This window comes from Strongylocentrotus purpuratus, unplaced genomic scaffold (genome assembly GCF_000002235.5).
Source record: "Strongylocentrotus purpuratus isolate Spur 01 unplaced genomic scaffold, Spur_5.0 spur5_contig_816, whole genome shotgun sequence".
Taxonomy (NCBI): domain Eukaryota; kingdom Metazoa; phylum Echinodermata; class Echinoidea; order Camarodonta; family Strongylocentrotidae; genus Strongylocentrotus; species Strongylocentrotus purpuratus.
Genome location: NW_022145520.1, coordinates 351,012 through 363,770, shown reverse-complemented (window position 1 = coordinate 363,770; position 12,759 = coordinate 351,012). Strand labels below are relative to the sequence as shown.

The following is a 12,759-nucleotide window of genomic DNA, read 5'->3' as shown; positions in this document are numbered from 1 at the left end:
CCAATACAATCTTAAGAAAAATAGAAGGTCATTTTTTCGTCAAAAAGAGCCTTTTCATGTTAGCCTTTTTGATCAGTTAACACATGCATATGGATACGATCGTCATAAGAAAAGACATAGCTCAGGTTTAATAACTGGGTAGACATTCACAGTACAAGTATACAAACGCACACACAGTCACACAAACACCCACACACACACAACACACGCTCGTATGCACACACACTCATCGAAATAGTCTTTGTATCATTTATAACTTTGGTTAAAAAAATTGGTGAATTATTATTTTATGTCAAGGAATGAAAGGGAAAAAAATAACTAGAACCCTCACAATCCTGCAGTTTTGACCAAAATAAACTTTACGTTAATTATATTTGATTCAGTCTCTCACTCTCTCTTTCTCTTTCTCTCTCTCTCTCTCTCTCTCACACTCTCTATGTTCCATTTTGTAGGGAGGGTCGTTGTGCCATGGTGACGTCATTTGGTCTGTTTAAGTTCATGGCTCTGTATAGTCTCATCATGTTCACCTCTGTAACAGTACTCACTTCGGTATGTTCATCTCTTGCAATAGAGAATATTACAATGCGTATACTTCTCGTCGCAGTAGCAATATATTAATGTGTATAAATTAATTTGTAACTATATAAGGATATACTCTATGTCACAAATACACCGGTCGGAGGAAGTTCAAATTGCTTAAGGTTCCTCTGACCAAAACGCCCTCACCTTTGGTTCCAAATAGTCTGTTCTTGTTGTTTGTTATGATATACATTATACTGTCCTGGGGGGTGTTTCACAAAGTAGAACTTAACACTAAGTTGGACTTAAAATTTATGGACAGCCATTGGAGCCTTAAAATGAAATATATTCAAAAGCAGAAATTCAAGTATTTTATACTTTTTTTATAAATTCTACATCAAGAAAATGAGATCTCCTTTATGATAAATTTTGAATCAACATTTTATGCCTTTCAAAATAACTTTTACAAAATATTTTCAAAGATGCTAATGGCTTTCCATAATTTCTAAGTCCAACTTAGAGATAAGTTCGACTTAGGATCTTTGTGAAACACCCCCCCCCCCCCCAGGTTAGTTGATCCGAGATTGTTACAAGTTATTTTTTCGATAGATTTGTACACATGTTCTTATTTTAATCTTACAGTTACAGTTACAGCTTAGAGTTAGAATTGCAATAATTTCACCAATCTTACAGATACAGGTTATATGTTACAGTTTAGGTTGTATATACGTAGTAAAGTTTAGTTTGTTAAATTTAGTTAAGTTAAATTGACTTAAATACTAAATTGAATTGAATTAGGTCACTTTAACCTCGTATTTTTAGGTATCATTGTATTCTAACAGATTACGCCACCATTACACGTGTTCTTCTTCCACCTTATCCACCTCGTTTCGAATTCATTCTAGTTAATATGTTATTGTGCTTATATATTTTGCACTTTGGGGTGTAGGTTCAATACTACATTGGCGATATGCAGTTCTTCATTATTGACATCGTGCTCTGCACTTCATTCGTACTAGCAGGTAAGCTAAGAATTTCATGATTTTGGCCAGGGCCTCGGAAATTCCATCAGATTCCTTAGACTATTAGTTCAATTAAATATCAAAATAAAAGCAATTTCTATCTGCTAAGAGTTTTTTCTTCAATACTTTTCTTACTTCTTCTTGAATAAAATGATAAATAAATCGAAGCAGGAAGATGAATTATATCGCAACCACGGATCTAAATTCCCACTCGCCAGTGCGACAGGAATGTGTTATACCAGGGGGCATTTCACAAAACTGGTCATTGGTGACAAATGACAGTTTTTGTTATAAGCTACTAAAATCCTTGCTTCCGATTGGTTATCAGCAGATTCGTCACTGATTTTTTTTTTTAATTTGTCATTAAAAAAAGGCTTTGTGAAACGAGCCCCAGGGCAGCTGTAAGCATGGTAGGTGCGCGGATTTGTACGATCTATACTGTAAGATTGCAATGCGGTGAACTTCGATCGGTGGAGACAGAAATTACATCCATCCTCCATTTGGGACTCCTTTAAGATATCTGGCGTAAAAATATTCAAGAGCTTTCATCAATTATATCACAGTGCTCCCACAAACGAAATAAGGTTCGTTATTCGAGCATGAGTAATAGGTCCATGCACGTCAGCAAAGGAAATAAGGGTCACAGTTCTTTCTTTTTTCTTCACTCCTTCAATGCTCTATCATGCAATATGTATTTGGATTCTTCCTATCTAGTTGGTTACAACAAGGCCTATCATCAGATATCAACCAAACGCCCCATTACCAAGCTGGTCACCCCTCCTATCGTGTTCTCCCTCATTGCACACGTAGTGATCCTAATCGGGTTCCAAGTCCTAGTGTTGGTCCTGGTCCTCAATCAACCATGGTAAGTCCTGGTCCATATGCCCTATTTGTCCCTAGCTCTATTCGGATCCATGTAAGGTATTGACATCATTTATCATTAGGCCCATGGATCATAATATAATACGGACTTTTAGATTCGCACGAAGACAATGAGGATTGCTACGATCGACGTCCTTTTAATGCACTGCCTTGAATGGACGTCACATGTTTCAGTCCACGCAAATCTAAAAGTCCCTATTCTCATTATTGTTACAATCAATGGCGTAGCCTTAGTCCAGCCTACGTAAGCTATAAATATTTCACTCACTTTCTATGTAGGTCTATGTAGGCCTACCAAAAGACCTCGTTTCACACAAGCAGCTCAAGAATATAAATTAAGACAGAAATCAATGTTAGAATTAAAAGGAAATGTTTCAATCCTTTTCTCAATTACCAAAATCTCTGAAAGGGAAAATCAAAGATGTTAGTACATACAAAAACCAAAAAGGAAAAAAGAAAAGGAAAACGATAAGACAAAGGTAAAGGGGCACAAAAGAAACAAGAAGCGGTTGTCACACTTAAGTGTTTCGGGGGTATATTAAACATTGCTGGAATAAAAGAAGGAACAATAAGAGTCAGCATTTATTTGTGCAATTTGCATATAAGTCTAACTCCTCAATTTCTGATTCAACTATAGGTATGAGCCCTCGGAGCTAGACGGCGCACACAGGAACGTAGTGTCGTACGAAAACATGGCAGTTTGGCTACTTGCAAATTTTCAGTACCTTACCCTAGCTTTCGTTAACACGCCGGGGCCTCCGTACAGCAACCGATTTTACAAAAACAGTAGGTACCAAGTGAGAAAATCATTTACAATTAAACAGAGAAGATAGACATCATAAATTACTTTTGTCTATCTGTCTTCCCTTTCATCTTAAATTGTGCCTTTGGAGTGGTTTAATATTCCCCGTATCTTTTACTTCACATATAGTCCGTAACAGTTCACTTACAAATAATATACCGGGTTTTTTTTCTGGGGGGGAGGAGGGAAGGGGAGTCATATAGGCCTACATTAGTTGTGAATCATTAGGCCTATATTATTAAATGATGATTTCTTTTAAAATTTCCATTATTATTGTTATTAGCAAAACTCACTACTGACCTCTATTTTCCTTTATTTTCAGTTCCTCTTTTGATCGTCTTCATAGTCGATTTTCTCATCTGCCTCGGCTTTCTTTTCTATCCACCTGCCAGAATCATCAAAGCATTTAAGGTAAGACCCTCTACTGACATGTAAATAATGCTGCGGCCCATTGGTTAGTCCAGATCCGGGTCCAGATCCTGTCCGTTTTTTAATTCTCCTACGGCACAAGCATCGATCCCCACACACAGCGTGGTGTCTCGATCCAATCATCCTGCGATACCCCAAATTAACCGTAATTTTCAATTTCGCCTCCCTTCCCTATAGCATAATCTGTAAAACAATACATGTACAATTTTCATAATACATACTATACCTGTATCCTGGGGAGCACCAAGCTTCGACGGCAAGACAATGCTATACCATATAGCTCCCCCATGTCAGACGTCCAGACAATGCTATACCATATAGCTCCCCCATGTCAGACGTCCGTTCTACAGCGTGTCGAACTAGGTCAATGAGCTTTGTAAGCTCATCGAATCTGAATACTGCAAAACGGCACCTGTTCAACATTCTTATGCTAATCAGTTAGCTCTGCTAACAATTAAAAATATATACAAGAACGGGTGCAGAATGGCAAAGTCTACTGTCAACGTTGAGGCCGTGTTATTGTATCAGCCGATTTGGCGGAAACGGTCCACAGGCTGGACTACCTATTGGTCCAAAGCTCCATTTAACTCTCCATATAACCCTAACTAACTAATTGGTATAAGAATGATCAATTCTAAAAAGCTCGGTTCGACGCTCAATTATTGCTGTGAGAAATATTTATTTCTTAAAACATATTAATCCCTCAATTAAAGGGATCGAGACGGTGGTCAGTTTCAATGTGCAGTAGATGATAATTCACTGACACTAGACTTTAAGAAAAAAATTGTATTGCCCTTTGGGTGCCAAAACATGGGTCGGTCGGTCTGAATTTTTTTGTGTATTTATTTATTTTTATTTTTTCCTTCCTATTTTGGCTAATATTTCTCATTTTGTATGCTTTAATAATATTCATTAAATATTTTTTTCTTCTAAAAAACGGTAAAGAGCCAACCGTAGATTTCATTTTTTGGGGGGGTCGGTCGCAAAGGGCAATACGACATCTTTTTTTTTAACGTCTAACGGTTGTACAAGTTTGGCACAGAGTAAACCCGTAGTCCCATTAAGAAATGACCCCTAGTCTCTCTGAGAGTGTTCGGGTGAGGGAAATGAAGATATTGACTTTTCTATGTGGTGCGATTGGTGGAAACTGTAAAGTGTCACATGAGGCCTGTTAATTGGTCATAAAACTGAAGGCTTATTATGGTGATTTTAAACACCCGTTATTAAATAAACACCCAATTGGTGTCGAATTCCAAATGGGAGCGCACTGTTATGCCTCTTTGAATATCGTGATGAAATGTGTATCTTTTGAACTAGAGTATATCATGGTCCAGATCAATAAAATTCTACGAATGATATGAGCTGATGACGGTAATTATTTTGTACTAAATATTGCAAAAATACTGGATACGTGGTTAGGAAAGTTATATGTACAATACTGATAAACCTTTTCCCACCTTTTCATCCGTTTTATCCCATTGCAGTTGAAGCATATCCCATCCTACACTTTCAAGGCGCTCATCCTTTTTCTCGCAGCAGTGCATTTCATCATTGCGTTATCTGTCGAGGTATGTGTGCTTCTTCTGAAGTCAAAGAGATATTGAGCTGCGTTATGATCGAATGACAATCCCAGCGTTGTTTATGAAAACATATTCCAAGGGCATGTAGCAATGAATATTGATTACATTGTTCAACAAAAAACAGTACCCTCAAATGTCACGCCGATTAATTTAACAAGGACAACATTAACAGTTGTGTATGCAGTTGTTAACTTCAAGGTGCTTTGCAAATAATTGCTTCACAAAATCAGACAATCTTTATTTATCCATGACAGTCACTTACTTGATTCTTAATATGAGGACTCGTCAGAGTACACACAAATAATGGTGATAGGCCGAATCACAGTTTCGGCACAATGTACCCATAATCAGTAATGCAGAAGGTAGTGAAATTATTAAATTTATATGAAGTTAAGAAAAGGAGTAAATACAGAAATTATGAGAATGGTAGTCAGACAAGAAACCGGTAATATAAAAGTCATCAACTCGTAAGACAAGCAGTTTTTTAAACATTTTGACAAAGAAATTGTATTATTCATTTGCAGTATGTTCTGGCGCCCTCTAAGCGATTGATGAACCTCATTACGTGTCGGTGTTTTCGCAAGAAAAAGGCGCCGAAATACCACGGAGTCGAACTAACTGTGCTTAAGAAACCGCTCATGGACATCCTTTCCGAGTCGGAAACCATCTCGTGTGAATGAATCCGTGGATGATGAGCCGAGCATGAGCACCAGAACGATGTCAGACACAACATTAACAATGGCAGTGGATGCCCGGCCCCCCCCCCCCCCACTCAGTGTTATTTAGGGTACGCATATGCTCGTTCCCTATTTTTTAAAGCACCCCCTATCTGAGGACTGCCAACATTTTCGAACCCCCCTTTCGCGGGCTTTTCGCGGCCTTTTCCTGCTTTGGAGACCCCCCTAAATCAGGAAAAATGCTCAATGTACCCCCCTAAATTCGGAATAATTTCTCAGGAGTCCAAAGAGATGAGAAAAAAGAAGAAAAAACACCCCTTTTTTGAAGAAATCTCCGGGTGAAAGTCAAATACACCCCTTTTTTTACAATTCTCGGGCCGGACTTTGTCGCACGAAAAGTACCCCTTTACCGGACATTTTGGCAACACGCATGCGGTCATTCCGACCCCTGAGTGGGGGGGGGGGGGGGCCGGGAGTGGATGAAACTTGTGCTGGTGAAATGATTACGTAGTTAAAGGCGCGTTTACACATGAGGTGGTCAACCGATACGGTCAAATAAAACTAGAGGCATACATGTACATCACCAAATCCATCAGACCAAAAAGCTATTCACACACTAGTATATCTCATACCTCAATCCAGGACATAGAAACTCCTTCTTCCCCAGAAATGTGAAGACATTGAACATCCTCCCAGTCAATGTCGTGACAGCCTCATCTGTTGAAGCCTTTTGTCACCACTTGAGGAGAGGCTACAGTAGCAAGATCCAATGTTGTTTTTTACTCGTACCTCGTTGATTATTGGCACATGCACCCTATCTTTATGACACACACTCCACCAAAGAACTGCAAGAATCTTCAAGATTGAAGGAAGCGGACTGCTCCAAAGAAAAAAAATTATGGACTTGCAGTAATTGTTTGAGCGGATTTATATAAGAGGTTCACGAAAAGATTACTCTCGATGTTAATGATATGAATGTGTATGTTGTGTAACTGTTGTAGCAATGTAGCTGACGAAAGCCAGAGCCTGCTTTAATTTACATGATTACTTTTGATAAAAGCAACAAAGAATTTATTAAAGGTAAAATAAAGATGGAATGCATTTTATCCATTTTGATAGCTTACCACGTATTCTGACAATGTGGGAAAACAGAATGTACATATTGAAATATAAAAATCTATAACAGTATTTTTGTGAATATATTTTTTATCGACATTTTCCTTGTACTGCGAAAATGATAGTGCGTTTTTGTAAATGTATAATCAACAATAAGAAAATTCCGTTCGTGTATGATTCGAACCCTGTAACTTGTGTTTCAAAGACAAAGTCACTGGACTTAACCACTCGATCCTGACTCCTCACCAAAATGTTTTCGGAGGTTGGTACAAATGCAGTGTACTCACAGAAGAGTTGCATAGCACACGCATATAATTGACAGTGTAAACCAAATGGTGTAAACACTCCGTAGCGAAACATATGCGACATTCCAAGTTAGAAAGGAATATAGCCTACACATTTGTGATTTTACAAGAGTGATACAAGAATGATGGAATATAAATCCTTTGTTGGCAATGCTGTTAGTTGTCAAGTTAACAAGATTACCAAGACTCTAAAAAAAATAAACCAAAGTCTATTCCAATAGCCCTGTGCATCATCTGTTTATACAGTGTATATGCGAACATTGCAATGACGTAATACGTTTTCGGGACATGATATCTAAGGCAGTGCTATGGGGTTTTGAAATTGCGTGAAAATGATTTCTTGAAAGTCTTCGTGATCGTATTTTGTTTCTTCCGGACGTATACACTGTAATATAAGTCTAGATATTTGTAGGAGAGTAGCTTGTATACAATTCATGTTTATGTATACTTATATAATCTTTGATCTTATTTGTTGGATAATCAAGTACCAATATTGTTCAATTTAAGAAATAAATACATACAAAGAGTTATTATTAATTCTTCTCAATTTGACTTTTTTTCAAGGATTTACAGAGAATATCATTTTGTAGCTCGGAATCCCGTCATGTATGTGTGTCGCCCCCTGCCGGCATTTAACCTACAACACCTCACTATTGAAGATCTACCAGTCAATTCGATTCAATTCAATTTCAATTCAAATAATTATATTTCCATAACTCAATCAAAACATGAAAGCAATGCTAACATTAAATAAATTTCAAATGACCTTGGCAATATGACATAGAAGATAAAAACAAAATTTTTAATATTTGTAATATTATATATCGGTAAGTAATCAAAGCACTTAGGATTATGAGGATGTCATAAAAAAAGTCGAATTTTAAAGGAATTGTATGTGGTTCACCACATTGTGGCGGTGTCCACACTGTGAAAACACTCTGTTCGCAATGTGAACTGTGTGTTCACACTGTGTTCACACTGTGAATGGGTGTGAATGAGTGTGTTCTTTCCAGCAGGGATGTTGGTACAGAGGTCCAGCTCCAACACCACAAGCTTTCTCGAAAACAGTGCATTTATACTAAAACAAATCGATTCAACCAGAAAAATGTTCTTTTATCAATAAGCGAGTTCGTAATTGCACACTCCGCATGCGCCAAAATCGGGAACGAACTTTTACAAAGGTCACAAGAACATAAAGAGAGCTGAGAGAGGAATTGTAATTTGTTTGTGTGCTGGCCTTTCCTTTGTGAATGATCACATCTGACACATCAGTCACCAAAAATCATTTCTGAATTGGTTCTTTATAGTAAACTCTACTTGGAATCTGGTCATCTGTAAAGTATTATCGGCATTATCGTGATCCAAGTCCCCGGGGACTCGACCTTTATATCTAGACGTTGCATAATGCAATTCGTATTGGTATTTTATTCCATCTCAGAGTGATTATAGACTTTATTTTTTAAGGATAATAAAGATAAAGCCGTCCGGGTTTTTAAAGATAATGCTTCAAAACCAATCGAACAAGCTGTTTATTTCTTTATTCATGACTTTCAAGAGAAAGTGTTTCTAATACATAGAGAGGGGTTATTTCTTAAATGAAGTGAAAGGACTCTTGAAAATTAAATAGCCCTTTCAGTTTAATTTCATTTTATAAATAAACTCTAATCCATCCCTTGATATATCTAAATTGCACTGCTCCTACTGTGTGCTTTTTTCACACTCTCCCTGATCTATAAAAGGGTGCTTTCTTTATTTGATCATCAATAGAAGCGAAATGCTAGGCCACGAACTTTTCGAAGCGTGACTGGATTCAAAGTATGCTTAAATGGGGGCATTGATGTATGTAGAAAAAAACATGATTAAGATCCCATGCAACGCTTCGAAATTTAAAAGAAGAATAAGAAAAATAAAGTTGAGATTTAACCTTTATGTCTAGACGTTGAAAATGCAAATCGTATTGATATTTTATTCCATCTCAGAGTGATTATAGACGTTATTTTTTAAGGATAATAAAGAAAAAGTTGTCCGGGTTTTTAAAGATAATGCTTCAAAACAAATCGAGCAAGCTGTTTTATTTTTTTATTCATGGTCTGTTTCTACTGTTTATCTATTTTTATTGCCAACCCTCGAAAACGAATTTATTATGCATTTCACAGAGGAAGATTGCATAGGAGAACTATATATATATATATATATTTATATATATAGTTCTGTATATATGTATGTATACATATATATATATATATATATATATATATATATATATATATACAAATTATTTATTGGGCTTATTTTGCTTTCTAATGGATCCGTACAATATGGCACAGCTTTAGGCGCCTGGAAGAGCCCCCATCGGGAGTTCCGGGGCGGAGCCCCAGGATGCCATCTCTCAGATTGATTATAGACGTTATTTTTTAAGGATAATAAAGATAAAGCTGTCCGGGTTTTTAAAGATAATGCTTCAAAACAAATCGAACAATCTGTTTATTTCTTTATTCATGGTCTGTTTCTATTGTTTATGTATTTTCATTGCCAATCCTCGAAAACGAATTTATTATGCATTTCACAGAGGAAGTTTGCATAGGATAACTATATATATATATATATATATATATATATATATATATATATATACGTATGTATCATGGCTCAAATTAATTTTGTGTCCACCGGGGCTCTTCCCCCCCCCCCCCCAAAAAAAAAGAGTGGATCCGCGCCTGTACAAAAAAAGCACCAAAAACAGAATCGCTCAGTAAAGAAATAATGTAAAGGTTGCTCCTAATAATGAGGAGGAAATAATGTGCAGAACGGGAAGAAATCGAGAGAATGTCATCACGGGATGAAAGTCAGTAACAGCTATGTAGCTTGTAAATTTGTAAGAGAGAAAATGCTGATTAAAATGATAATAATAATAATAATAATAATGGTGGCTTCTAATATAGCGCACATGTCCGTCACGTTGTGACGCTCCTGGCGCTGCCCCGATTATTACCCTGATGAAATAGCAAATAATTGAGTAGTATCATAGGTACCAATTCAATGGAAATTTGTATAAAAAAGAGCCCCCGTCAGTACTAAAAGAGCCCCCGTGAGAAGGCTCACGGGGGCTCTCTTTTTTTTTTGGGGGGGGGGGGGAAGAGCCCCCGTGGACAAAAAAAAAATTGAGCCCTGCCTTTGACCCACATGTATAACTTAAGCCCAATCTTGACACAAGAGGATTTTGACAATACTTTTTGAAAAGTCTGTTGTTCAGTCATCCTTAGCAGCATAGCTATGAACATGGTATCATGAGATTGGTTACTAGTTCATCTTTACCGTAAAATATGATTTAAGGTCACATAGGTTATGACTTTTTAATTAGAAGCCACCAAATATGGGTACACTTTGTTGAATACGCACTGTACATAGTACATGCACATTTAAGTGAACAGATCTTTTTTTCTTTCACCTGTTAACCTGTTAAAATTATTTTTAGTTGAAAGGTCAGGATGCGAACTGCATACTTTAATTGTTGCTAGGTAGGGCAAGTTGTATGGCTTGTCCTACCTAATAAACGGACCTATTGGGAAATGTGGGTTGGTATAGCGGTAATGTCCGTGGCACGGTTAGCATCTCTGTCTTCGTCTTTCAGATGGTGAAATTAAAGGTTGGTCCAAGACGTAAATAATCATATCTTTTTGAAAGGTTAATGATTTACACCTTTCAAATCTCAGCATATTCATGTTTCAGTTGTCTCGCCAAGAACTCCCATCAGCCATAATTGAACTCTTTACAAAAAATGACGCTATACACACACACCAAACACGACATGCAACACGTGCAAACTATCATCTACCTCTAACCAGGACGATTTTCGCCGAAAAAACTATTTGATACACAGGACCAAACTACTGGAGCACTATTGATCCGAATCTCAAGCAGCTTAAAAACTGTGGCAGCTTCAAAAAACATATCAAAAAGTTATTATTGAATTCGTACGTGTAATGCACAACTACACTATTTTTTTCCTGACTGTGACTCCCGACCTAGAACATTCTATTCTAAAACCTTCTTTTCTCTCTTCTTATTCTTCTTCTGACGTCTATTATTTACCTTCTCTTCCTATTTTTCTTCTTTCTTACATCAATCATCCATATCATTTATCTTATACATTTTAATTATTATACTTCTACCTTATTATAAATGATACAGTGTCAACATTATTTTGAGGAACTTAAATTCTACAAGCTATATGTTTTTTTTTTAGTTCCTTTTTCCACATGTAATTTAGAAATTATTTAGTGTAAATGCCATACAAACTTATGCTGTGTATTGTATCTTTATTGTTCACGAATATCAATTGTGTAAATATGCTATGTTTTGTTAATGTATTGTATTTTTTCATGCGATATAAAAGAAACTAAACTAAAATTAAACTGAAGGCAGAACAGGAAAAAAGGTGAAATGAAAGAGAGCTTGACGCAAGGCTGAAGGGGGCAAGATAATTTGTACTTGTATGCATTCAATGTTAAGTCCGCTTTATATGGCAAGATATATAATTCTTTGAAAATATACTCTGTTTGCATAAAAGGTAAAGTCTAAAACTGCAGGGTTATGCAAAAAATGTAAAAGCAATATGTTTAGATGTTATTGTTACATACTGAATGTGCGGTACATAAAACTAATTGTTTGGTCGTGAATGTTTGGCTTCCTGAAAGTAATTTTAATTTTAATTTCTAAAGAAATTCAGGCTGGCACCCAGTAAATAAACATCGCGTTGTCAACCTTGTAAATTGACTTGTCTTAAATTACAACATCGAGGACGGCATCTTTATATCCTAGTTGCAAGCTGAAATCTCTTTACAAATTGAAAAAGATATAGATTTTATGAGGTTTTCTGATATCAGCGAAATGATATTTAGGAGATTGATTCACGCTTACTGGAAAAAGGCTATCTGGCAATTAAGAGCAATCCTCCGTATCATGACAATTACCCCCTGGATGATTGCCCCCCCCCCGAACAATCATCCCCTTCCTAGGAATATTACCCCCTTAGGGCCTTCAGTATCAAACTGCGTCCCACAGGATATATTCAAATCTGGCACTTAATGATTTTATTGAGTCCTTCCCCCCCCCCCCCCAACACAAAAAAGGTAAGAAACAAAAGAAATAACGTTTTTTTTTTTTTTTATTGAAGTATGTATGTTGAATGTTCGAAAAGTAGCAAGAAAAGAAGTTATGGCGAAGTTTTCAGACAAATTTAAGATGACTCATAATTGATAAGTTGATGATTGGCAATTCATTCAATCCTGTGCTTTCCAATATTTTGCATTTTTATATTGTCAAAAATCTAAAAGAAGGCCGACAAATGGGAAAAGCAGACGAATGACAGTTTGAAGAAAACAAAATCGAATCCCCCCCAAAATTGTAATCACTTTAAGTATGATA

General features: G+C 36.6%; 1 protein-coding gene across 1 annotated transcript in view; it reads left to right on the top strand.

The window, feature by feature from the left end:
• The window catches only part of LOC754229 (probable cation-transporting ATPase 13A3), a 40,608-nt gene extending 32,739 nt beyond the window's left edge, over window positions 1-7,869 (top strand). The window contains 8 exon segments of the mRNA XM_030979274.1: window positions 453-549; window positions 1,469-1,541; window positions 2,256-2,406; window positions 3,061-3,209; window positions 3,548-3,636; window positions 5,139-5,222; window positions 5,759-5,977; window positions 6,386-7,869. Of these exon segments, the coding sequence (XP_030835134.1) occupies window positions 453-549; window positions 1,469-1,541; window positions 2,256-2,406; window positions 3,061-3,209; window positions 3,548-3,636; window positions 5,139-5,222; window positions 5,759-5,914 (799 nt within the window). The 3' untranslated portion in view covers window positions 5,915-5,977; window positions 6,386-7,869.
• The last annotated feature ends 4,890 nt before the right edge of the window (window positions 7,870-12,759 follow it).